This window comes from Psittacula echo (genome assembly GCF_963264785.1).
Source record: "Psittacula echo genome assembly, chromosome: 3".
In the NCBI taxonomy this organism is placed as follows: Eukaryota; Metazoa; Chordata; class Aves; order Psittaciformes; family Psittacidae; genus Psittacula; species Psittacula echo.
The window spans coordinates 20283456-20310800 of record NC_137736.1 but is presented as its reverse complement, the minus strand read 5'-3'; the positions used below and the strand labels follow the sequence as shown (position 1 = coordinate 20310800).

At 40.2% G+C, this 27345-nt stretch overlaps 2 protein-coding genes across 4 annotated transcripts in view; both read left to right on the top strand.

The window, feature by feature from the left end:
- ADGRG7 (adhesion G protein-coupled receptor G7) overlaps positions 1-23424 on the top strand; it is a gene marked incomplete at both ends in the record, with an annotated part of 30529 nt that extends 7105 nt beyond the window's left edge. Inside the window, 14 exon segments of the mRNA XM_080613491.1 lie at positions 6891-6967; positions 6969-7044; positions 7463-7554; positions 7872-7990; positions 10685-10845; positions 12270-12419; positions 13711-13823; positions 14940-15289; positions 16665-16794; positions 17764-17905; positions 17909-17925; positions 18835-18991; positions 20163-20252; positions 23344-23424. Coding sequence (XP_080469617.1) covers positions 6891-6967; positions 6969-7044; positions 7463-7554; positions 7872-7990; positions 10685-10845; positions 12270-12419; positions 13711-13823; positions 14940-15289; positions 16665-16794; positions 17764-17905; positions 17909-17925; positions 18835-18991; positions 20163-20252; positions 23344-23424 — 1755 coding nt within the window.
- A 390-nt stretch (positions 23425-23814) lies between these two features.
- The window catches only part of TFG (trafficking from ER to golgi regulator), a 31627-nt gene continuing 28096 nt past the window's right edge, over positions 23815-27345 (top strand). For 2 of the 3 annotated variants that reach the window (XM_080613751.1, XM_080613749.1), the window contains exons 1-2: positions 23861-24294; positions 27240-27344. The gene's annotated coding sequence lies outside the window, so the exon portion shown is untranslated. Of the gene's footprint in view, positions 24295-27239; position 27345 lie in introns of all 3 variants that reach the window. The other variant, XM_080613750.1, reaches the window with a different exon arrangement.

Here is a 27345-nt window from a genome sequence, read left to right as displayed (position 1 = left end):
TCAGCTGTCTGTGGTCTGTAGCCAACTTGGTCTTTGAATTCCTCTGCTTGAAATTCACAGTGAGTTGAAAATCTGATTCAGACCTCAGCAGCCAGTATTGACATCTCTGGATCTACCAATGTTTGAAGGGATACCATCTAGCTCAGCACTCTGCAGGACAGTGGTCATCCTCAGTGCCTGCTACCAACAGCACTGCTTTTGGATGAGTCACATTTCCTACGCCTGGCATAGCACTGGGCTGGTTGACTCCCATTTCAGTCCTCTGTGCCACGGCATGGCACTGCTGTAACTGGAGCGGGTGCTCCCAGTAGATGCTGTGAGGGCACTAGCTCACCGAGCTGCAGTATCTCCAGAGCTAGTAACATCCACAGCTTGCACTTTCCAAGACAACAACCTACACTGTGGCCAGTGTGACACATTGATACGCTGCACCTTTGTAAAATGAAATCACACATTTGGTCAGAAGGATGTCAAAAGATTGGCAAGAAAATATTCCTGGTGAAGACTGCTAGGTAGATGGAAACTTCAGGTATCCCATGTAATTTCCTTAATACAGGATGGGTAGCACATCCAACAGGCAATGACAGATTGGATGGGTTCATGATGGATTAGAACATTTGGATAAAATATTTTGGAGAAATTGGCTTAAACAAAATAATCATTGCTGGAATTTCAGCACTGGAAACAAACTATTATGATGACTCCGTAATTCCCTATGTTCACTCCTCTGGTATTCTGTATTTGATTTGCTGCAAATTGCTTTAAAGAACATATTTTAGTAACTGTAGTTTTTAAAATATATGAGGTAAGAGTGTTTGGACTGGCATAATTAACTTGAAATAACCACAAGCATTATTGCATTTACCAAATCTGAATTTTGTTCTGTTTTTCTGAGGAACGTTTATACTGCCCATCTGTTTGTTGTTCCACCTTCTTGGCAACTCTTCTCTTGTTGAACATTTTCAACTAAATTCACTAGGTGGTTACAAGTCTTAAAGATTTTGAGATCTTACAAATTTTGCACATATCACTAGTTGGGTACAGAAGACCAACCCTATAAATACCTAACTGAAAAAAGGCAAGGAGACTTAAGCTGGCAGTGTGGAGGTGGGGACTGCGTGGCCAGTCAACCCAGGCTAGCCACTAAGATGCACAGCTCTAAACTACCCATGACATTTGTTTCCTCTCCACCAGCTAACAAAATAAAGATCTGTATTTTACGTATTGGGAATCAAAAGATGGATGTGAGAGACAGAAGTGAGGGAGGCGCTAAGACATGATGAGGCATAAAGAATGTGGGAACATAGTGCTAAAGGTGTTGGGGAAGCTGGAAGGAAGTCCAGTTGGGTGCTGGGGGTATAACAGAGGAGTTGATCTGGTTTATTGCCAGCAGGAGAGAGCACGACATAGAGGGCAGTCAAATTTTGTAAACCAATTACTTTTTTTCAGTGGTGATGGAAAAATTCCACTTAGCTCATATTTCATTGCTTTTGTACATTATGTCATGGTTACTTTCCTTTAAAGATCATGACATGAGGGCCTGCTTTTCTTCATATTTGTGGTTTGTTTGGCTTTTTAAAAAGATCTGGAGCAATTCTGCTGAAGTCAGAATATTTGCAGTAATCTGAGATTTGCCTCAGTAGGGAAAAAAACACCAGTTTTATTTCAGATGGACTCTCCTTTGTAAGTCTAAACCCAAGAAGTATAGATATGTATATAACCAACCCAAAACACTTTCAGATCATTGTCTGAATAACTAGAAAGATGAAAAATAAAGCTTGAATGGGTACTCGTGTATGAATGCATATGTATCAACTTATTCCTGGCTTTCATCTGTCAGATGGAAGGCAGGATCACCACAAAAGTATTCAAATCCATGGGTCTGGACAGTATTCAATCAAAGCTGCTGAAAGACCTGGCTGATGTCACAGTGGGGCTGCTGTCACCTGTGGTGATCAAGGGAAGACACAGAGAACTGAAAAAAAGCCAACATTATGCTCACATTTAGGAACAACAAGAAGGAGGACTGTGGAAACCATAAGCCAGTCAGGTTTACCTCAGTCCTAAGAGTATTATGGAGCATGTCTTCTTAGACATGTCCTCTTGGAGTCTATTTCCATACATGTAGAAGATAAGAAGATAATCAGGAACATCACGGATTTACAAAGGGAAAATCATGTCTGACCAACTTGTCTGCCTTCTGTCTTCTTCAACAGAAGAGCAACAGATGTAGCATACCTTGATCTTAGGGATGCTTTTGACACCATTTCTGTCAGCATTTTTGTTTGGTAGATGAATATACATGGGTTTGGTGAATGAACTGGATTCACTAGCTGGATTGAAAATTAACTCAACAGCCAAGATTAAAGGGTAGTGATCAATGACTTGATTGGCATATAATAAAAGTAACCTGCTGGTCAGTACTAGGGCCAATGTCATTTAATGTCTTCATCAAAGACCTGAAGGATGACACAGCATGCCTTCTTAGCAAATCCGTAGACAATACTAAACTTGAGGCAGGGCAGAGGTATTGTCAATACAGTTAATAGCAAGGTCTCAATGCAGAACCATGAAAAACCTGAGGATAATGCCAACAGACACCTCACAGTGTCCAAGAAGGACAAGTGCTGATCTCCATGCCAGGGACATTGGCACAGGCCAGAAACTTGCTGGCTGAGGAGCAGCCCTGCTGGAAATTACCTGGGAGAGATGGTGAATACCAGGTTCAGTGTGGGCCAACAGTATGTGTTCATCACAAACAAAGCAGAGCTGCTGTGCTTTGTGGAGAGAGACAGGTTGACAGACACTATTACCCTCACCTTCCTAGCACTGATGAGACACCACTAGGAAATATGAGCCTGCACCCCAGGCTAAAAAGACATGGAGAAGCTGGAGAGGGTCCAGCAGCATGCCCTGCTACTCACCTCTTGGCAAGCAAAGTTCAAGTACGGTGCTATAAGGCAGACCTAATCTTTGCAGTCATGCGCCCTTATTTGTTCATAACCATTTCTACAGAAGGAAAGTATCATTGTGTCATGGGAAACTGAGACACTATAGAAAATAAGACCCACAGAAAGTTATGTGACTGGGCAAGGAAGCCTGTGTCAGAACATGGAGAACACCTCAGGCCTCCTGAGCCCCCCTCAGGACCTCAACCATAAGTATGCTTCTCTGACAGTCCTGCTCAAATGTGGTCAGCTGAAATGTGGTCCAAATTAACAAAAGTTAGCAAAAACAGGATGTTGCAAGTTGTAAGATGAAGCAACACATTTCTGTCTGTGTGCTACAGCATTTTTTTCAAGTGTTTGCCCCAATGCAAGGTAAATTCGTGTTACATTATAGTGGTATGGTATGACGGGAGTACGCAATAACCTGCTGTACTGTGTTAGGTCCACTGAGCTCATCATTGTGGCAGGCAGTCGGGCAGCGACTTCCTGCACCAGAACCTGCATTGAATCCATCATGGTTCAAAGTCACCAAAGGACTGTCCCTCATTAACTGTCCAAACCCCATGTGGAGCAAACTTGTGGTTTTTCCCCTTGCTATCCTGTGGTATTAGGTTACCAGATCTGATTTCTGCTTGGGTAACAATACCCTGGAGGAGAAGATTTATAATCTTTTACAAACTTTGTAGGACCAAGGCAGTGATAATAGGAGAGGTGGAAAAAAATATGAGCGTTAGGGTTTCAGTGACTTCATAAGTATCACTTGTAGCAGCTCAGCAGCTTGCGTTTCGATGAGTTTTACTCAACTGCTTTTATTTCCCTTAGGGCAAAAGATTCAGTGAGCTTCTATCTCAACTTTTGAAATTTGGTCCTTGTACTAAAAATATTTGATTTGCATATATGTTTTCCTTCTGTGCAGTTAATTTCTGTGAAGCCAGTACTTACACAGTGCACATTTCTGAAAGCATTACCAAAAACCTTCCTTTGACGGATTATAGTGAGTAAATATGGCAACTCAGAAGAAAAATGCAAACCTGATACTGTGAATAGTATGTGCTTCTGTCCTTTAACTTCTACTTCCCACAAGTAAATATAAGGTTTATGAAAGCTGTTGGATTATTAGATCAGATGAGAGGTTGATGTTTGAACCCAGAATAGCATAGCTCAGGCAGCAGGAGCACAAACCTTTCCAGACAGCTTTCTCTCCCAAATGCAGGGAATTAAGGCACACACCCTGAGTTGTATCCATATCTGTCTAGAACTGGGCTGTGAGTCAGTTAGTATCTGCTCCTGAGCAGCCTTTTGATAGAAAAATACTCTATTCATTTCCTGTTGTTTAGCATTAGGATTCAGGATACTTTCCATCAGCTGTGGCTCCATGAACTGTTTCAGCTTCAAGAGACCTTGTAGGAGTTAAGTTTTGCACAGCTGCTCCACACACCCTTTGCATTTCTTTCAAGACATATGAAATATGTTTCTCAGGACATGATTAAAAGTCTTTCTGATAGCTCAGTGCTGATGCCTCTGCCTCGCATTTAAGAGATGTGTTTCTGCAGCTCTAGTGTAACTAAACCCAGCAGAATTTGGCATGAATAATATCAGCCACTTTGACACGATTGTGTATATGAGTATAAAACACATGTTCTAAAAAGAATAAGAACTAATTAAATAATTCATGGTCACTTTTAACTCTGAAAGACAAATATTTTACATGCAAACAGAAAACAGCACTGGACAGGGTCTCACAGACACAATATAGTTTTAATTCCTAATGAGGTCATGTGCATGTGAGTGTTTCTCTAGTAAATGCCAGTCTTTCTGCTTTTACAAAATTACAGGTAACACTTCAGTAGCAATCCGGATGTGCACCAGACAAGGGAAAACTCCTGCTTCAGAGCCCCCCAAAATTCTGAATTGTGATGAAAATCTCCCTAGCATCACAGGTAATCTTAAATTACTATTTAAACTGTGTCTGAGATTCTGCATCATTCCAAAGGGGGAAAGAAGAAGTGATAGGAAATTGAGGTAGGAAATATATATGTGTTACATTTCTTAAAACTTTGCAGAAAGCAAAATGAAGGACCAAAGCCTTTTTCAATGCTGTTCTTGCCATGTGCCTGCTTTGAAAATGGCCTGAATTTCCAGTGGTGGTGATTTTATTCCGATTTTGTCTGAACATAGCATCCCATTTCATATTCCTCAGCTGGCCTGTGATTTCCTCACTCAGGTTCTCAGTTCACGCAAACACCTCTGAATGGAGGAAGAAATCGGCTACATTTGCTTTAAATAAGAAAAGTCCCGTTAAAAATGTATTTTTGCTTGACTATTGTATCCAGTACTTCACCTGCCTGTGTCCTTTGAGCTCAATATTGTATTTTCTCAATACACAGCATTCACTAAATGCTTCAAATACTAAATCTTCTCTAGATTAATATAGATTACTAGTAGTACCTATTTATAATGCTAACAAGATGCAACATCAGGATGCAACATAGGGTTATTCTGCTGCCATTAGCATTTGGAGGTTTTGTTGTTGGAGTTGTGATGTGGCGCTGCCACCTAGTGAGCCCAGGGATGCTAGGAAATGGGAGGAGAAGGAGGTGCTCATGTTAGTGAACCAGAGCCTAGGTTTAAAAGGATTTTATGCCTTTTAAATATCAATATCTGCTTTGAATCCAAGGTCATGCTAAAAGTCAAAAGTAAGAATAGTGAAAATAGGCTTTCATGATGTACTGTTTGTTCACGGTGTATATGCACGTTTTCAAATCAAATAATATAATCTCCAGGGATAATAGATGTAAATTTTCTTCCTCCCTATGCAATGCATTCACCTTTCTTTCCTACCATTCTAAGCTTTATGAACACTTCAAAGCTGCGTGATTGAATTAATCTTGATTTTGATAGCTTCCCAATATAAAAAATTTGAGAACAATTCAGTTATTGAAGATATTAATTTAAGCTATTCATTGACTGGATTAGAAAAGGGATAACTTGATACACTGTTTAGTTGGTCTTCACAGACTACAAAGGAAATTCTCCTGATGATAAGCAGGTTTTTCATCTCCTTAAGTCTTACTGTTACCTAGCTATACCTTCATATAACATACAGCTAAAGCCTCATCTTTTTTTGTTTAGACTTTTAAGATACTGTAGACATTTACACTCTACCTATTAAATGCTAACTGACTCAAACTGGACCCAGCCAGTGCTTCTAGCAATTCTTATTAGTATCTCCAACATTAGATTTTTTTTTTCTACATTTATTCCAAGCTGACACTATATACAATATACTGAAGTGAGGATAAGGTTCTCAGTGCAGGTTATGAGCACTGTGTTGAGAAGCACAACTATTCCAGATGAGATTTCTCAAGTTCCTCTGGTGGCTTTTCAAAAAAATCCCATTCTGGTTATTTAAAGAATAGTGAAAGGTATACAGAAGTTTATAGACTCAGATGCTCAATGAACTCAAGACAAAAGGGCGGTCCTGCTGATATCCACAGCTATTTCACAGCAAGGTGTGGAGAACAATGAGGTCAGGCTCTTCTTCAAGATGCATGGTTTTAGGATGAGCAGTAATAGAGACAAGTGGAAACATGGGAAATTCCAATTAGATAACAGAAAATTATTTCCCTCGACGCTGGTCAAATACAAGCAGGTTTCTGAAGGAGGTTGTGAATATTCAAAATGAGCCCCTGAGCAGCCTGGTCTCAGTTGGCCTTGCTGGGTTATGGGACCTCCAAAGTACCCTTCCAACCCAAGCCACTCTGGAAGTCTATGAAATCATTCCCTAGGGAGAAATTTCAAATACTGCATACTTGACACAAACAAAAACAATTTAGACCACCAATTTCTTGCATATTTTGATCTTATGTGAGAATGTTATAAAAGTGGTGACTCTTTTTCCTTTCCTCATTTTCTTTCTGTTGAATGGCATTTTCCTAACAGGTTGAAACTGTGAACTCCAGCAATATTCCAGCTATTGCAAGTAACACTGAAATCCTCACCTCCATGCCAGACCATCTGATCACAGAACATCTATGCTGCTGCAAGCATCACAGTGCAGATTCTGAAAACACCCAATGTGTCAGAAGACTCTCAGGTGACACTTACTAAGACTAAAATAAGACTTTTGTGGGTTCATATCTGGGATATCGATTCTGTCCCCTCTCTACCAGCAGAAGGAATAGTTCTCAGAGCTGAGTGTAAATTTGTTTCTTAACAGCTGTTTAGACTGTTAGATATATGTTAGACTTGCATATACCTGAAATTTTAATATTAACATTGTTGGATGTTTATCCAGTGATCCTTACTGTTTAAATCAATACAAGTGTGGTATTTATGAACTCATTGGTGCAAAGTTTGTGTTCTCTCAAATGGCATCCTGTGCTTGGTGTACTCTGTAGTGCGTACTTTCAATCAATGCTTATTAAGTGTTCTTTGTTCACTCACTATGTAGCACATGGGGTGATTTATTTTAATTGCATTTGAATACTGCCTTTTTTTCCTTTTTGTCTCAGGTATCTGTGGCAGCAGTGGCTACAGTAAGTCAGCTCTTGAATGCCAATGAAACAGAATTCAACCAAAATAATCTTGTCAATGTTACAACAAGGTAACTTTAGCTTTTGCCATTTTTTTTTAGATGTAGTAAACTGCATTTTCCCTTCTGTTTCAGGATGAAAGCAGTTCATGGACAAGTCAAAACACTTCAAGTGTTCAAGTCCAATATGGAATTTCATTGATTCAGGAGATTTATACTGGCATAAACAATTCTGGATAGATTTTTCTGCTTTGGAGAAAGAATAAGAACAGGGAATGAGGAAAAGTTCCTGCTGGATAACCAAATCAGAGAGGAAGCTGGAAACTGGAACTGTAGCCATATCTTAACAAATAATGGTAACTTTTTTCCTACTCTTTATTTCAATGCAGTCTCACAAAAACAATAGGGGAATTTTCTTTGACTGGCAACATTTCACAGACTGATTTCACAATCCAGTCTGCTCCACTGAAATTAAGCTCCTCTATTATTCTGTTTTCAGCACAGAGGGGTAAGTCTGGGTGTGTTGTTGGATTAACCTAGACAAGGCAATATGTACCATAAATTCTAATGCACCCACTGCTAATTTCTGCAGATACAACACTGGGATATTATCAGCCAACAAAACTAGAAATACAGGAAAATTTCCCTGGGTTTATTGCTGACGTCAGTACTGAAGTTCAGATACCATTCAAAATTATAGATCACAGTAAGTCCTTTCTCCTACTGAAAACTATGCCTGGGAAAATTTTGAATGAATATCCACTAAAAATCTCCTTCGGAAAAAAACCCCAAAGCAGTCCAAACTCTTAGCCAATATAAACAATTACATTCTTTTTATGTATGATGATGCCATATGGTACAAGAAATGCACATGCTGGGTGAGATGTAATGGCTAGAATGCTTTTGGTGTTTGGGACTTTTTAATTTGTTTTGTTTTCTAAAATTGAGAATGTAATGAAGCTTTGACCATACCTCTACAGACATCAAGAGCTAGTACATATTTACTTTGCCTGAAATCCAAGTATCAATCATTTTAACTAAAATTACCATTACTGTCAGGTGTCAGCCAGGACATACACATCTTCACACCTACATATTGGAATAGTCTTTAACGGCACAGTCATACAGGATTTTTCCAGAAATCCATTACTTACCCTCTGCAGTGCTTAGAGGATAAATTGGTATTGCCCTGAATAAAAAGAAAGCAAAACAACCAAAGAAATCCCCCAAACCAAACCAAAACACAACCAAAAATACCCAAAAAAACCAGCAGCTTGTAGCTCCTCTGCTTTGTTTGCTGCAGAACCTGGTGAGTGTTGAGGAGCTGAGCTTTGAACATGCACATTCCTATGTCATACTAAAAATCACAAGTTTCAGACTGGGCACCTGAAACCAGCAGACTTGTCCTCAGTCTCTCGGAGGACATCACAGCACAAGAGTATAATGAAGGTGAAGTTTGTGGAGCACTTAGACATCAGAATTCTGAACATCATTCATATACTAGCCCACAGAGAAATGAATAATACAGACCACTCACAAGGGCTAGAAAATAATCAAAGGGATATATCAGGTAGCCCACCACACACAGCAGTGACAATAAAAAAAATACAAACACTGAATAGCTCATTAACTGGTCACTGTCATTTCTTTAAACTGTTTCAGATAACGATCCTGTGGAAAAACAGTGTGATCAAGTAACTGAAGCCTTGAACATAACGCTTTCCTCAAGAGAGCTAGATTAAACACACAGCTCGTCTTAATAAAAAATATATTTCTTCAATATTAAGTACACAATCATGACATTCCATGTCATGTCATTAGTCTCCCTTGATGATCAAATCAGAGATAGATCAAATCAGTCTCTCTTGATGTTAAATAAAAAGTATAAAATCAAGAACAAATATATATAAATACAGGATTTTTGCTTCCTCACTTGAATAACAACTAAGACTAGTAATTTAAATCACTTAGATGAAATCTAATTAGGTAAAAGAGTGCTAAAGAAACGGAATCCAAAACCTGGATCTGAAGACAAAAGTCCAGCCAACCTCTTTATACTCTGACTTCCTCCAAACTGTAAATGTCCTCGGTGTTACTGTTTCTTTTTTAGTGCTACTAAAAACTAAAAGCCTGCCCATTTGGAGTGTGTGCATATATTGGGATTTAGTATATTATTTTCCTCACTACCAGTATTTTTCCCCAGAAATGACAGTAAGAGAAAGGTAGTGATTATTTTCATGCCCCACCTCAGCAAAAATTGAAGATGACCCTCTTGAGACCCAGGTCAGAGCAATCCCAGGCACAGCTACAGGTTGGGCAGAGAAGAGATTAAGAGCAGCCCTGCGGAGAAGGACTTGGGGGTGTTGATTGATGAGAAAATGAACATGAGCCGGCTTCAGTGTGCGCTCACAGCCCAGAAAGACAACTGTATCCTGGGCTGCATCAAAAGGAGCGTGACCAGCAGGTCGAAGGAGGTGATCCTGCCCCTCTACTCTGCTCTCATGAGACCTCACTTGGAGTATTGTGTACAGTTCTGGTGTCCTCAACATAAAAAGGACATGGAACTGTTGGAACAAGTCCAGAGGAGGGCCACGAGGATGATGAGGGGACTGGAGCACCTCCCGTATGAAGATAGGCTGAGAAAATTGGGGCTGTTCAGCCTGGAGAAGAGAAGGCTGTGTGGAGACCTCATAGCAGCCTTCCAGTATCTGAAGGGGGCCTACAAGGATGCTGGGGAGGGACTCTTCATTAGGGACTGTAGTGATAAGACAAGGGGTAATGGGTTAAAACTTAAACAGAGGAAGTTCAGATTGGATATTAGGAAGTTCTTTACTGTAAGGGTGGTGAGGCACTGGAATGGGTTGCCCAGGGAAGTTGTAAATGCTCCATCCCTGGTGGTGTTCAAGGCCAGGTTGGACAGAGCCTTGGGTGGCATGGTTTAGTGTGAGGTGTCCCTGCCCATGGCAGGGGGTTTGGAACTAGATGATCTTAAGGTCCTTTCCAACCCTAACTATTCTATGAGTCTATGATTTATTGGAAAAGAAGCTCTTCTCTATTTCTTAAATGGATTCTAAATAAATATCTAAACAAAAATCTGCTGTAAATACTGGATGTGTGAAACAGCATAGTGTAGGCTTCATCAAAGGCACCAGCTTCTCTGATATATGCTACTCGTGCCTACATTTCTGTTTGCCTTGTGAAGGTTCATCAGGTAATGGAAGAGTTGGCTTTGTCCTGTATCAAAACGACAAACTCTTCCAGTCAAGGATTTATCAGATTCGCTGTAGTTTCTCTAGACAAATTGTCTCTGGCAACATTGATGGTGGAAGACCCAGCAGGATTGAAATAGCCTTCAGTCCCAAGGTAAGCCCCAGTAAGAAATGTGGTGTTAAGTTTGAACCATAGGCTTCCCTTGCTCTACTACCTGTCTTCCGACCTTAGGGAAAGACACTCAAGCAGAGGGGTTTTTTTTGCATACTGCCTTGATTTCTGTCAATAAGCTGTTGAGAGAGCTTGTGGGATGCATAGGTGGTACAAGTGAATAAAACATTTTTCAACTTTAATGTTTAACACCTGGTGTTACTGATTCAGTACTGCTAAACTAGGATGTTTGCAAGCAAAACTGTATTCCATAAAAAGTTATAGGTATACCAGAGTGGATTTGTCCTTGGGTACATTAGTCCTAAAGCAAGAATTAAAAAAGCCAGGATGCTAGAGGACAATTTTTCTTTCCAGAAGACTATCACAATTATTGGAATAAATAAGTCAACATGACTGGCACAGCACAACACACCTATCAATGTGGGAAGTGTTAATTTTTCATATAATCTTCTAATTCCTGTTTCCAGTTAAAATCATTGTGCATTTTGTTTTGACTTCCTTACCCAGGAACTGATTCCAGATGTCACTGCTTTCTTGCAAGAAATGCTCTATGTGAGAGCCCATTTGCTCAAATAACCGAAGTTTTAGATAATATATACTCATGTTTAGAATGTTTTCTCCAGAAAACAGTAAATGGCTTCTTCTTATAATATTTAAGAAAGATTTTAAGCTCAAATACATGCACATGATAGATCACTGATCATCATTATGGATCCATACACTTAAGTGATCTGGAAAACACATGTAAATTTTAAGGAAATCACTAAAACAAGCTTCTAATTGATTTTACTCCTGCTTTCATTCCTCATTTTTAATTGAATTACCTAATACTGTCAATAGTTGTTTTCACCACTTATTTGTATTTCAAGCTGCTCATTGCTTATTAAAAAGCAGTTTTAATTGCAGTACCCTGCAGAGATATGTTGTCTGAAAATGACTGTGTGCAGTTTGACATATGACTGCACAAGCACTGCAATGCTGCAGGACAGGAGAGGATAGTTTATGGCATTTATCGTTGCTTACTTCCCATTCCAGTGTGGATTCAGCTTCGGTTGGCAGTAATTTAATGCTACTGATATCTGAAAGCTGTTGTTTGGCTTATGCAGAATTCATTTGGCAGTTTTTTAATGCCTGGTCTATGTGCATCTGAACTGTACTTACCTGAATAATTTACAGAAATGGATAATTTGTTTGGCAGTCTTGACTGAGAAAGGCACACAACGTAACTTCAAAATGCCGAATTATGCTGTTATTAGTATCATTCATAAGGTTTACTGGAAACCCTGTAAATCCCTAAGCAGCTGTCAGCTCCCTTTTCGGAGGACAATTATCAGTACTCAATTTGCCATTGCATACCTGTTTATGTTTCTGTAGCCACTTTTTCTCCCTGAAATTCCAATCTATAGTACAATATATTTGAACTGCAGCTGCATGATCGTGCCTGTGTCTTTTGGAACTATACTGTCAATGAATGGAGCACTGCCAGCTGCGCAAAAGGAAGAGACCAGTTCTTGAGATGCAGGTGTAATCACACTATTAATTTTGATGTCCTGATGGTAGGGTGTTGTCCTATCTTGAATTGGGAGAGTTTGTGTTTTTTCTCTTTCATTTGTTTGGTTGTTTCCGACTGTTAAGACCAGCATGCCAATGTAAAGGCATGTATGCGCCGAGCTAGAAGGCCCAGGATTTAAGATGTTCCCATGTACTTGTTTCTGACCTGTGGCACAGCTGACACTGGGACATGTGAGTTGTCCCCAGGCTGCTGGAAAGCTAAGCCTATAGGCAAGTCCTGGCTTCCTCTGACACACGTTGTGGCTCTGCCCACCTGCTGGGCATCCCAACAGCAGGGAAGGGCTTGCACAACTCATTCCCCTTGCTCAGCTCTGGTAGCCTCCAGCTCTGCATCTCTACTGCTGCAGCTGATTGTTAAGTGAATGTACATCTAGAACCAAAAGTGCCCCAAGACCAACAGTAGAGAGCTTGGGATCTGAACTAGCTGTGACACTGCTTTGTGCTGGCTAAATAACTCAAAGAACTTAGTATTAACTACTTCCTTTGCTTATATGTTTATAAAACACAATCTATCTGTTTCCAGTAAGTTTCAAATATTGCCCTCTTGTATTAACAAGGCTGTTTCAGAGTGACTGTCTCTAACATTCTTTATTCTTTCAATATTTGTTTCAGCTTCTCTAAACAAAACACTCCCTGGGTAAAATCACATGTCTGTGGTCACTGACTTCAGCAGTGTCAGGATTTTAAAGTTTCTTTTCACTCTGTCTCCAGAGAACAGCATTTCCATATTTTTAATATTTACTTGTTTCTGCATTTCTCTTTCTCTTATGCATGTCCTTACTGCACAAAATGAATATATTATAGAGAAGATTCCCATCTGTTTATGCAAAGATAACAGTATTTGCTTTTTCACTAAATACATTTGTATTTACCTGCTACTTTATTGTCACTATACAAACAAAGACTGATTTTGATTTCTATTCTTTGTAACATCTTACTTTAGGCCTTATCCTCAGAAGCCAAAATTCACAACACGCATACAAAAAGTTGAAGCTACTTTTTCAGTCTGTGTCACCTTGCATTTTTCTCTGAATATTTTAATCTGCTATTTTGTTAAATATTTGACTGACATTGTGGAGTCTCTGTGGAGTTCTGCACAATCTTCTCTAGTTTTGAGGTCCATAATAATTCTGTATGATCTGAAAATTCTGGCAGTGACTAGCAACAGTCATAACTTCACTAAAACATTTTATTTTCTATGTGCAACCAGAAACACAAATTTTAGAAAGAAATCTATCTCTTCTCATCCTATAACTGATGCATTTCGCTTCCTAGGCCTTTCAGACCAAACATAAATATGCAAAGCCTTGGAAGTATATTTCCTACACTGGTGTTGGATTGTCCATGGCTGATGGGATCATTACCATTTTGTTTCAAAAATTCACTAGGAAAGAGGGAAGATGTAAACCTGCAAGTATTTAATTCTAAGTTACGATATTTTGCTTTTTATGTATTTTGAGAAAAACAAAGAGAATAGCGAGTTTGGAACATATTTGTCACCTACGTGAAACTTTAACCTGTTTATGTTAATATTTTAATGTGAGGATACATACATATGCACATATGTTTATTATTCAATAAATCCACCTTCAAAAATGCAAGCATTGTAAAGAAATTATACCACAGAGTATGGAAGACTCCAGTATGGTGAAAGGCCAAGCCTTTCATAGGAAACACTGGGCATGGCCATTGACAAGAAAAATCTTTCCATTGCTTTGACAGGGCTTTCTGTTACCTATTTGATAGTTTCTATATTCTATTGCTTTCTGTTTATAAACTCTCTGTAGGGAACAGATGATTTCAAAGCACTATGATTATACAGCAACGTAGGTTATGTGCACTGCTTGTGCTACAGTTTTATTGTGAGTGACTTAATTCAAATACAACTGCAGCAAATTTCCTTGATGGATATGCCTGTGATAAATGGTGTTGTGTGATTCCCCCTTGAACAAGGAGCAAAGTATTGCCAACAGAGTTACAGTTATTGTAGAAGAATGCATGTTTCTCATTCTGCTTGCACTAATGTAGGTTTAGAGCAATTCCATCAGGGTCAATGTATTTAAGATTGTAGGAGTCTCTGGACTCTGCCTTTTAAAGGCATTTATAAGACAGAGTTTGAAAGTGAAGGTTTATTATTCTCTTGAACCTTGAAAAGTGTTTAGAAATATTTGTCTTGTCCTATTTCACCTCTTAACACTTACAAAAAGGATTCTAAAAGGAGCAGTGTGGAAAAAAGAAAATGCATCCCAACTGCTGTTGGAAAAGCCCCAGTCCTAAAACATACCGGGTATTCTCTGTTCTAGCTGAAACTGGACAAAACTGATGGATTTATTGTCTGACAGTAATGATGGTGTAAAATTCTGCAAACAAGTTATTGCTTTGTTTTGTCTCTGTATTAAAGACTACATACCCTACCCTGCTTTTAGTATCAACGGAAATGAAGAAATATTTTACAGTTTTAATTATTTTGCTTTCCTTTTTTTCTCCTATATTCCTACCAATAGGAAAACTCAAAAGTCATCTGTGATGTGGATGTTAGTGAGTCTCTGTTCCTCTATGCTAGTTTTTAACATCATCTTCATTGCTGGAATTGAAAACCGAAATGCCAGGGATCACAGCAACAGTAACATTAACACAGTAACAGTAACCATCAGTAACACCTTACTCACATCTGACTTGGTAGATCCTCCCACAAACTCCTGGTTTACAGCTGTGGCTGTCCTACTGCACTATCTTTTGTTGGCAAAATTAATGTGGTCAGCACTCAGTTCTGCACAGCTGTACTTCCTGCTGCTTAGAGCCATGAAGCCCCTGCCTGAACACTTCCTTAAAACCATGTCAGTAATCAGATGGGGTAAGATTTAAAGTCATATGGCATTGAAAGTGATAGCTTGTTCACTGGCACAACACCCCAAGTCTGTTGTGTGCTGGAGAAATTTTCACAGCAGTTAGGGCTTTCAACAACCTGCTTCTGTGAACTAAGTAAAAAACCCTTTCAGATATGGTCATTGCATAGATGGACTCCAATTCTTCATTTAGATATCTCTGAGATTCCTCATGACTTCAAGCCAGAGACTTGCATACATCCAAAACCAAGGAGTGACTGACATAAATTGGTACATATTATTTATTAATAAGCAAAGAACACATTCTTAAGTCAGAACAGCAGTTAGCAGCAACACTGCAAGCTGAATAGGAACTACTTGGAGGACTGAAGAATGCAGATAGATGCTCACTATGTAAAGTAAAAATCCTCCAAGAAACACTTCCAATACAGTGTATAGGAATGGTCAGTGGTCAGCTTGTGCGGTGTGTCGTTTCTGATGGCACCTACCAACCAGTTTTAGATCCTGACTGTTTCATTATTATGCTTTGCATTTGCGTGGAGGTAGAACCAATTCCTCTAAAACTTTAAGAATTCGGACTGCATATGCAAGCCAGCAAGTGTTCAGCAAAAGCTGCCTGGCTACGCATCACTGTGCTCCATTCACATGATAGCACAGCATTAGGTTCTTCACTCTGTCCTGTGACTAGTTGCACATGTCTAAAATAGCATGATTCTGACTCACTGCATTTCAGATCTACTTTGAGAGCACAGCAAATACCTGGCAGTCTGAAAGATCTCTACTAGGGCTGAAGGAAGAACAGACTTTAGGAAGCATGTTTATTTACCCGCTCAAAATGTGTGCAGGAGGCTCCTTCTCATGTGACATGCTGCTTAGCAAACAGGTAGGCGGGAGACATGGAAGACAGGAAGTGAAGCAAAGGCATTGAGGAGGCAAGCCCACGCTGCCATGCTTCTCAAAGAGCAAAAGTTATGCTTTGCATCAAGCTTGTATAAAATGTAGTGGTGAGTGGTGCAGAATTTTCTTAAATTAAGTTTCTCATCGCTGACAAGAGGGTAGGATTGCACAGCTGTGATAAGGGAGTCAGCTACAGCATAGGAAGGAGTTTGCTCAGTCACCACTGGTGGTGCCTGTGGAAGCTCTGTTGAAGCTCTTTAACGGCAAAAATCAGCAAGTCCTGGATGTGAGCTGTCCTCAGAAAAGTAGTGCTCACAACCCTCGGTCCTGCCTTTTCTCTAGGCTATAGAAAATCCATGTAGTTTACTGCAAGGCAGATGAAACAGAGCTCTTAAAATCTATGGAGTTTAGGAGGCCACAAGCTATTTGCATGTGCCCATGCAACCAATGGAACAATAAATTGCTAATATTTCTCCTGTTAATTAGTAATCCCTGCTGTAGTAGTTGCAGTAACACTTGGAGCTACTTACAGAGAAGGAAAAGCTTTAAACTACAGGAAGACAAGAAGAATTGGAAGTTCATGTATTATTACAACACTTACTATCTCACACCTTTTGTGATGGCTCATTATTAGCACAATTCTAGATTTACTGTTGGTATACGGCTTTGTGCATACAAGTACTTAAAAGAAGACAGAACTTTCCATTCAAACTAAACATTCACTATGAGAAATTGCAGATTCCCCTAACTAAGGATTTAGGGAACTGGAACCACATCTGCCTTGAATCCTCCTGCAAGATCCCCTGTGACTTTAAATGGAAGCTGTAGATGTCCTTAGCCTAACTGAAATTCAAGACCTTCACTTAAGTGCATAACTGCATTTCAGTACCTAAACTTAATCCTCCCATTTATTTAAAACCTTTCTGGCCAACTTAACAATATCCCTATTTACCCTATGTTTTTGGTATTGATATTCATTTGAGTGCCTACATACCAACGCAGGCTACAGTGTGCCTTGGTGATAGCAGATAATACAGAACAAAGACAGACTTCTTTTGGAAATGTAAACACGACCCCCCTTTTACATAGGCATTTTACACCCACTTATGATACTCATTTAGGGAGTGTTGATTTCTAATTTAAGATGATTTAGCAACAAAAATAAAAAAATATTTAAGGATTATTACAGGATAACCCTGTCCTTAAATTGCCCCTGTTTTTGTCTCAGCCTTTGTTCATTAGGCTTCCCCTACTACTTTTCTCTTCAGCTCTGTTATAACACATACTTTAAAGGTAAACTTGCATATGGTGGCCAGATATCTATTTGGTTAGCTATATTGCACTGTATTATATTTCTTTATGCAGCTCATTTTTGATAAATCATTTTGCATTCCTGAGAGAAAGAGAAGCATGACTGAAAGCCCTCAGTTCTCAAGGAATGATTGCCTTTCAGAGACAGGTTAAAAAAACTTAGGAAGTCCTATGAGGTCTTTCAGGATGAAAGTGGAATACTTCCTTTTTTTTGGTCTTCTGAATAATGTGTCTAATAAATCTTTTGAATTGGCCTCTCTTTATATGTTAAAAGTTGCTGGCTTGCAGCACTGTATCAAAATCAGAATTTCAGTGTGAAAAAGCCCATGTTGTGGTCGTTCCTCTTGCCAGTAGCACTCATACTCCTGTTTAACACCATCACTTTCATCACAATCAGTGTCTCTGTGATATGGAAGTAGAACAAGAATTTGACAAGGTAAGACAGCATAGGACTCCTCAGATCTTTCAGCAAATGTGTTGCTCGGTCTCATGTCACCAGCTCAGACTTTCTTATCATGAACTCAGGCTTCTGATGAAGTCTTTTATTTAAGGAAATGTATACTTACAGCAGTCAGAAAATTAATTCACTTCACTTCAATGAAGGTTATGCCCAGCTGAAATCCATTTAAGTGAGAGCAGAGCTGCGTCCAGCCAAATGAGAATGGAATGATTTCTCAGCACATCTGAATGTCAGACCAATTCTTTGCAGCTTTGAAGCAGATTTACTTGCTCAGTTTTACATCAACACTCCAGGTCTTGTCAGAGGCTGTGTCACAAAATCTGCAGTGCATTGTATTACTTAAAAAGGGATTGCTTTAATTTTAATCCCACAGAACTGATCTGTTCAACAAAACTTTGTACCATTTCTTCACTCCTTTTATGTATAATTTGCATGGCTGGGGCAAACAAAATACCTTATCTTTGCCTCCCCTCAGGCTTGAGAGAAACAGGATATCCAGACTTCACTGCTGCTTATAGTGAAAATTAAGCACATTTGGACTGAAGTCATAAGCATTCTAAAAAGTTTATAATAGCTAGTATGCTAATTTTCAATGCTTCTTGTTGCCTTGGTAATCCTCACTTTTTTTTTTTTTTTTTTTTTTTAAGAAAAAATCATTCAAGCTACATACTTGAAATACAGATTATTCTGATAAACTTGGTTAGATTACTTTTTGTGGATTTCTTCTCTGGATGATAGGTCAAACAAATGTAGGGAGGTGTTTGTTTTCAACTCACCTGAATAACACATCTTTGCAATAACTCTGAATAAACAGAAACTTTAATGCTCAAAAGTATATTAAATGGTACAGAGAAAGGTCTAATAACTTTTAATGTGTGTTTCTAGGGATAAAAATGATTCATTTATGAAAAAGATGATTAGCACTATCTCTGTAGTGGTAGTGCTTGGAATTACCTGGACAATAGGCTGCCTCATGTTAATAAGTCATGAAGAAACAAGTATGTTTTTCAGCTATCTGTTCTGCATTTTTAATGCTACTCAGGTAAAGTATTTAGTAATTCTGAGACTAATAACACAGATAATGAAAAAAAAAGAAGAGTCAGATCTATTTGTTCTATAGGTTGGTAAGTTAGTATAGCCCGGGAACTTGTTTGAAAATAGTTACAGGGATTCAGAATTTTTTTTCAGAAAGGGATGCTATCCTTCTGCTCTGTCACTCATAAAATTCTTCCTGTTGTAATGTGGGATTTTATTTCAAGGTCACCACTGAAAAGACCTTCCTGTCTGAGTGGCATCTCTTCTATTAGATCATAGATAAAATCATATTCAGAATGAGTATCAGGAAAAAACTTCTCTATCAGCTGTGGGAAAGACTCCCAGGGAAGTAACTAGAACTTCATTGCTTGAGACCTTTCACGATGATCCTGGATAAAAGCCTATAGGAAGTCACCTGCCTCTGCCCACAGTCCTGCTGGATTATTGGCTTTATAGTCATATACGGCATATGAAGTACAAAGTAAGTGGATATATATTCTACAAAATAGCTAATTGGAAATATGTCAAAATCCCCCCATACTCAAATGTTGTTTATTACCAGTTTGATCTAAGGAAAACTGAGGGCCTGTACACCAGTGCGGATCAGATATGCAAACTCTCTGTGCAAAAAGTCCTGAAGTGATTATTACTACACTGATGGATGGATTACGCCCATCCTGATCATGATTCCTGTGTTCCTCAAATCATGATCAGGGAACAGAGATCCTTTTCTTTGGAACTATGGGCTTTTTTTTTTTTTTTTTTTTTTTATCCCCAAGATACTCCCGATTAGTCCTTGAAATGAGAATTTATAAGAATAGAACAAGTATAGAAATTTTGAAGTCCTGCTTCTACCCATGTGTCTGATTGAAGTGCTGACAGGGCACACCAGCCACATGTAATGCTTATAGTATGCTCAAGCAGGTCTTACCTTCGTCTTACCTAGCAGAGGTACATGATCCTGAGACATAGCTAATCCATTACAATATGCAAATGCGGCGACTATAGTTGCAAATCCATAGTTACATGGAATATCTTTACTATTCAAAGTACTTCTTGTATTTCAAGGTATTAATGTCATTGTTAGTGGTTACTGAAAATTGTTTCATGGTTGCTTTTGAAGACAAATAGTACTGACTAATCTTTTCTGGGTTTAGAAGGAAAATTTTAATTTACAGGGATTTCAGATCTGTATTCTGCACACTTTCAGATCACCAGCCTTCAAGAACAAAGTTTCCAAGGTGTTTCCTTTTATTTGGGTGCCAAGAGTATCCCTGTATCTGCATTCAAAAACTTACTGTGTTTCAAAAGCACAGCCTGCAAAACTCACAGGAAACTTTCAGATCAACACAGACTTTATCAGAGAATATTTCCTTGTCTACTTTCCCTAACTGAAGTTAGGAACCTGTAATTTGTGAAACATAATCCTGCATTTTTCATGGTTTACTTTATGTAGATCTCATGGATATCTTGAATGACATTATACTACTCCAACTGCAGGTAGCTTGAAATAGATCATAAGCCAAGACCACCAGGAGTCAAAAGCAGGACCACACATTAGCAAGACGGTGTGATTGTTATCCCACAGTGCAGTGCTAGATCCTCTGGCTGCTACTTGCATGTCACTGAGGAAGGTTTTTGAAAGGAGCTGAGGTTATTACAGTGCAGGTGTATAGAAATTGTGCTATTTATGCCCTTCTCATTTTTCAGGCCTCTTGAACATGTTTATTTAGCCTATGCACTGTAGCTCTCCTCTCTCTTTTGTAAGAACAGTTTTAATTTAATTAGAAACTAAAATATAAACAAGCAAACAGCACAGTTCTTTTAGTTCTTATAGGCTCTAGGCCCAAATTCTATTTACTACTTCAATAATATGTTGGCTTGGTTTTCCAGAAGAAAATCTGTATCTTACAATGGTTTTCTACATTTCCTAGCTAAAATGTCTTTATTATAAATTGTAATTAGACAAAATATTCTGTTTTCCTATGGCAAAGTGGAGAAAAAAAAAAGAAAAAGAGTGAGATGCTTGAAAAAACAGGCTAGGAAAGAAGCTCTTTGTAAGTATGAAGCATAAACCCTACCACATCACCCCTAGTGATGTGTGATAGGAAGCCTGTTTGCTTTTGGAGGCATATTGGTGTTACTGTAGTAGCGGCTGGAGTGTGTGTTAGCACCCTGCTCCGAACTGACTTTTTTTTTTTTTTTCCCTCTGTCTCTATGTCCTTTGGTTTTATGGAGATCTCGGAAGAGAGGTCTCTTGACCTATGCATTAAGAGTTTGGTTTCTAAACTTAAGCTACAAGTAAATATAACCCTCTCCCTTCTCCACCCAATATCAATAGTATTTCATTGATACTATCCAGTACAGAAAGGTTAAAAGCAATGTCAAAGGGAGAGAAGAGTTTCTGGATGTTACCAAGTGCCACATCCAATCTCTTTTTAAACACATCCAGGGATGGTGACTCCACCACCACCCTGGGCAGACCGTTCCAATATTTTATCATTCTTTCTGTGAAAAATTTCTTCCTAATATCCAACCTGTACCTTCCTTGGCGCAGTTTGAGACTGTGTCCTCTCGTTCAGTCAGTTGCTGCCTGGTGAAAGAGACCAGCCCCCACCTGTCTACAACCTCCTTTCAGAAAGTTGTAGAGAGTGATAAGGTCACCTCTGAGTCTCCTTTTCTCCAGGCTAAACAACTCCAATTCTCTCAATTGCTCCTCGTAGGGCTTGTGATCCAAGCCCCTCACCAGCCTCGTTGCCCTCCTTTGGACACGCTCAATCATTTCCACGTCCTTCTTAAACTGAGGAGCTCAGAACTGGACACAGTACTCAAAGTACAGCCTCACCAGTGCTGAGTACAGGGGAAGAATAACCTCCCTGTTTCTGCTGGCCACACCATTCCTAATGCAGGCTAGGATGCCATTGGCCTTCTTGGCCACCAGGGCACACTGCCGGCTCATATTCAGCTGGCCATCCACCAATACCCCCAGGTCCCTTTCTACCTGGACAATATCCACTATGTTGAAGTGAGAAGCAAGGGAAGTGTATGTTGGCTTGAGCACAACCAGTGCATGAAGTGCAAGCAGCTCCTCCCACTTGATGACTGAGCAAAGTGGTAAGGCTCACTGCAGTGGGATCTTGTCTAACAAATGGGAATAGTTATGCTGACTGATCCCATTCTCGCCTCTGTGAGAAAAAAAACCTAAGATATTTAGACATGTAATTTTTTTTAGAAAAACTTATTTCTTTATTCTGTCCTCTCATATTTGTATGTTTTGCTATGTCTGATTTTAATAATAAGAAGCCATCACTGACTTTTCAATAATCTGGTTAAGTGTGGTCAGATTTACCTCCTGCTTTCATTTTTTTCTGAAAATGAATGTGGTGTCTTTTGAGAACTTCCAAGCTGCTCCAAATAAAGTCATGGCATGATCAAATGCAGTGGCTGAACATTTAGCACCTCTGAATACAGTGGGCATCTTATATAAAACTTTCTGAATATCTGCAGAGAAGTGTTTCAGCTGTCCTGAAAAGTTCTCTGCATCTTAAAAACCCATATTCTCCTTATGAAGCAGAAATTAAGTGTTCTCTACCATTGGTAAGTCTCCAAAAAGTGCACTCACCTCAGATATAAGGCTGAAGCTCATCACCACTGATTGAGAAAAAGCAAAGAAGGTAATTAAAAGTTATCTAGGAAGGGTAATTCATACTACTTTTTACTAGTTACATTAAACATCCTATATGTATTACAGATGTTAATAAAATGCTGTTATGGCCAACACTGAGAATGTCTCACCTAACATGAAACATTTTCAGTATAAAAAAATCACACAAAACTCCACAAAATAAAATACATTCTGTTTGCTCATTCTGCTTGGTTTTTTGTTTGTTATTTTTTTAATCCATGGAATCCTGATTTCAAAAATGGGACAAAGGAATATGATCTTTTTCATGATATATGCTTGTTACAGCAACAATAGTTCAGCTCTTATCTACACGTGGAATATATTGAACCTAATAATGTAGCGAACTTTGGTATTCTTTGTGATGTGTAGGCTTTAAGGATCACGAAGTTTCCTCTTGTTTACACTTTGGAAACACTAGGGAAGGGCTGAACCATCAGTACAAAGGTACGAAATATGAGTGGCAGAGAGTCTAATGGACGGAAAAGTCCCATTTTCCAGGTTGCTTTCCTGTATTTTTAGAAGTAAAGACACTTTTTCTTTTTGCATTGAAATTGACCTTATTATTTCAAAATCTTCTCTAAAACTTCTCAACCTCCTGAACCACACCCCTCCTCCTCATCTTCAATAGGGAAAACTCAGGAAATCAGCTTCAGATTCCTGTTTTTCTCCCTTAGGTGGACAAGCTCCTAATGCAAGGTGGGAGGCCGAGGGGGATAGCGGTGCCTGGAAGGACAGTCTGTCAGGGCAACGACTAAACGCAGACGGACACACTCTCAGCGTGATGCTGCCGGCATCTGGCGAGCACGCTGGAACTTTATGTCGGGTTTTCCATCCCCGCACCGCCATCCTCTGCGGGCCCAAGCTCATGTTTCGAAACAAACCCCCTCTCACAGAGAGGCTTCATCCCAGAACCCGGCTCACACACACCGTCCGCTCCCTGGGTGCCAAAGGCAGGCGCTCGGCCCGGTGGGGGAGGGGGGAGGACCAGACCTCCCTGACACCCACCAAGGGTCGCCACTCTCACTGCCACAAACCCCCCCCCATCGTCGGGACTGAAGCGTCGGTCCACAGGAGGGGGAGGCGGGGCTGCGCTGCTGAGCCTGCGCGCTGCCGCGCTTGCAGCTGGAGTGCGCATGCGGGTGGCTCGCGCAGGCCCGGCAGTTGCAGCCGTCCCTTCAGCCCCTTCTTTTCTCTGCCACGTACGGGTGGTGGCGGTCGCGCCCGAGCTCCGACGCTGCCGGGGCTGGGGGTGTCCACCGGCGGGACCGCGGAGAAGCCAGAGTAAGAGAATGGGGCCGCTCACCCTGCGCTGTTGCCGGGGGAGCCGCTGCCGCGGGAGCCGCTGCCGCGTGTGAGAAGGCGGCGGGAGGGATGGCTGCGGGCTGGGGGAGAGCCGTCGCCTCCGCTCCTCGGTTCCAAGGGCGACGCGGCCCCTGGCAGAGAGGCGGGGAGACCCCTTGCTTCCCTCTGGGAGCGTCTGAGGGAGGCTGGAACCGCCGCCCGGGCTTTTCGGCCTGGGGACACGGGGTGAGGGCTGGCAGAGGTCTCCCGTCGCTCCCTCACATCGCAAGGCTCTTGCATGTCAACCGCTGCTCATCAAGCCTTGTCCGCTTTGGGAGCCAGAGGTACTGCAGACTCCTCGCGTACCGACAGGGAATATGATTTCTGCTCCCCACTGAGTCGGTCCTAAGCTTTTCAGATCTGGAAAAAAGCAAAAAGAGCTCTTCTTTCTGTTCCCATCCCCTTTGCCCTTTGTCTTGGGAAAACTCATCACTCTGGCGAGTGGGGTTTGGGATGCAGTGCTGCTTGGCCCTGTTTCTGTATGCTTCACCTTGTTTTGACAGAAGGGGAAGTGAAGCAGGAATGCTTGTTCTTCCCTTGCTTAGGCAAGGCTGATTTTCTCGGCTGCAATGCAAAAAGGGTAGTGAAATCCAACATGGTTATGATGCTTAAGAAAGGATCATGAAGTGACTGACATAGATTGAGCAGTTGCTGTCCACACACCATTTAGATTGGTGCGTGGTGTGAATAGAAAGTGAGCCAAGAGGAGAGGAAATAATCTGTACCTCCAAAATGCACGTGGTACCTCAGGAGGGCTAGAAAGATGTCAGTGAGATTCTTATGAAAAATAGCCTTTCTGAAACAGGAAAATGCTAGTGCCTTATTTTTGTTTGGTGTTTTCCCCTCGATAAAGTAGACCAAGTGATTGGTTCTGTTAAAAAGCTCGTTTGTGTGTATTCTGGGTTTCTTTGCTGAAAAACTCGAGTCATCCATTCAGCTATGTCACAGTGACGGAAGAAAAGCTTGAGTGCTGTGTAATTTAATAAGTAGAACATTGTACATACTTTCCTGTAACAGTTGCAGTGTTTAGAATCTGTCTCTTAAAATCTGAATGCCTTCAAGCAGAATGGAGAACAGCTGGACAAAAAAAAAGTGCATTTAAATGCAATCTTTTTGTAATCATTGATAGACACACAGTAGATTTCTGCAAGTAATATTGGTAAATAAGACATTATAGGTCTGCAAGTACATTATAGTAGTAGGTTTCCTTGCACAAAGTTACAAATTATGCATTCAGTCTGTTGAAAGGCCACAGGAGCTCAGATATGTCCAGAGAAATGTGTATCTTTAGGAATTACAGATGAGGTTCAATTCTTACTGTGTCGGTTTCCAAGTAGCTTACACTGTAATGCTAAAGAAGCGCTAGCAGTGCCCAGCTCTAATGCTTAAACAATACAAGATGGTGGCTAAACGAACTCTCTAAGTTGAACCACTCTTAGGTACATTATCTGTATCCTGTATTTGTGCATTGCAATAAATTTTACCTGGACCTGTAGCGAGATTTGGGTGAAAGAGGCATCATCTTCATGCGTTACTCATTCATGAAAGGTGAGTGAGGAAACAGAAGAGTAGTCTCTTCCTGTGCACCCGGTTAGTATGTCACAACAGTCTTGCCCTCTCCCAGCCAGGAGTGAGTACAGCTCTTTTTAAAGGTGAACATTTCATACCCAGGATGAGGGGAGCAGCTGCCAGCCTGTGAGAACCAGAGAAGAGGGGCTTTGTTCTCTGGGGTTTGTTTGTCTTGTATGTCATGTATCTGTCTTGTACGTCTGTGTCTGACTTGTATATCGTTTATCTTCTATGTCATGTATCTGTCCCAGTTTACTTCCAGTTAAGTTGAAAGAGGAGAGCTGGAAAGGCTAGTTTAATGTGGTTGAGAGGAACCTACTTTTCTTCTTTGATTATATATATATCTTACAGATCTTATATATATATGAGACAAGAGTGATAGTATATTGAAAAATGTGGGATCTGAGCATGACCTGAATGGTATGGAGTAAGGGGTGGATACTGTGCTGGGTTCAGCAGTAGCAGTCATTTTTCTCCTTCTTAGTAGCTGGGGCAGTGCTGTGTTTTCGACTTTCAGCCTGGGAACAACGCTGAGAACACTGATGTTTTTAGTTGTTGCTAAGTAATGTTTACTCATTTCCGGAGCAACCTTATAGGCACTTGGGCCAAAGGGCATGGCATTGAGTGGGTATATCACATCCCCTACCATGTACCAGTCTCTGGGAAAATCAAAATCCAGTGGGGCTTCCCTGCAGAGGGTGATGACAAACTCGCTCATGGGATTGCTTTTGCTCAGGGACCCGGATATACTTGGTGGGTAATGCAGGAAGATGGGGAAGTCTGATGTGTACCTCAGGGGGATTTGATTTTAGGGTGAATGATCTAAAAATCATGTCATGGATGTTTGCGATTAAAATCATGTCATGTAAGCAAATGAGAGGCAAGGAGAAGAGTGCCAACTAGCATATACGTGTTGTTTGGGAGAGAGGAACACAATTACATTCTCCATTGGACTGTTCTGTTTACTAAATCATTGTCTTATAGTTTTGGATATTAAACACTTGTAGTGAAGAGGTGGATTGCAGAAACTTCATGCAGCTCATCACATTGGCTTTCCAGCAGAAAAAACACAAGCTGATTTCAGGGTAGATCATAGTTTAAAGTGGTTATGTATTTTGGATTGCATTTCCTTCTTGCCCAGTTTGGTGGCTTTTCCTGTGAGAAAGTGGCATTGCTAACTCCTTTCCTCTTGTCCTAATTCTGTGCAGACTTTCCTTGAAGACACACTACTTAATGCCACAGATGCTTCACCTTTAAGCTAAGAAATGAACTTCCAGATTTTTGTACTGCTAAATCAATGAAAGTTTATTTTTCTTAATCTGGGGTTTTAAGATGGAGGCCGTACAAATGAGTATTTTGAGACTGCCAGAGAGCATTGTCCTGTAAAGGGACACCTCACTGTTAGGAATTCCTACATGCAATTACAAAATTTAGAAAAAATAAGCTTCTATTACGAAATTAAAACTCTTGTTCAAGATCTCTGTTTTAGTTAAACTTCAAACTCTACACTACTCAAAATGTGATTGTTACATTATGGATAAAACAGTGACTTTTTAATCGTGTATATTCATTGCAGTGTTTTAAAGTGAAAGAATGGTGTTAAATGTATAATTCTAAGGAACTGAAATGAAATAATGTTTTTATTTTTACTTTTATGTAGCTTCCTGTTTTCTGACACTGATAGTGCATGGCGGCTTATCCTAACTCAGTTCTGAAGTGAGGTGGAAAATCTGTCCAATAATCCAGCATCAGTAAGACAGACAAGG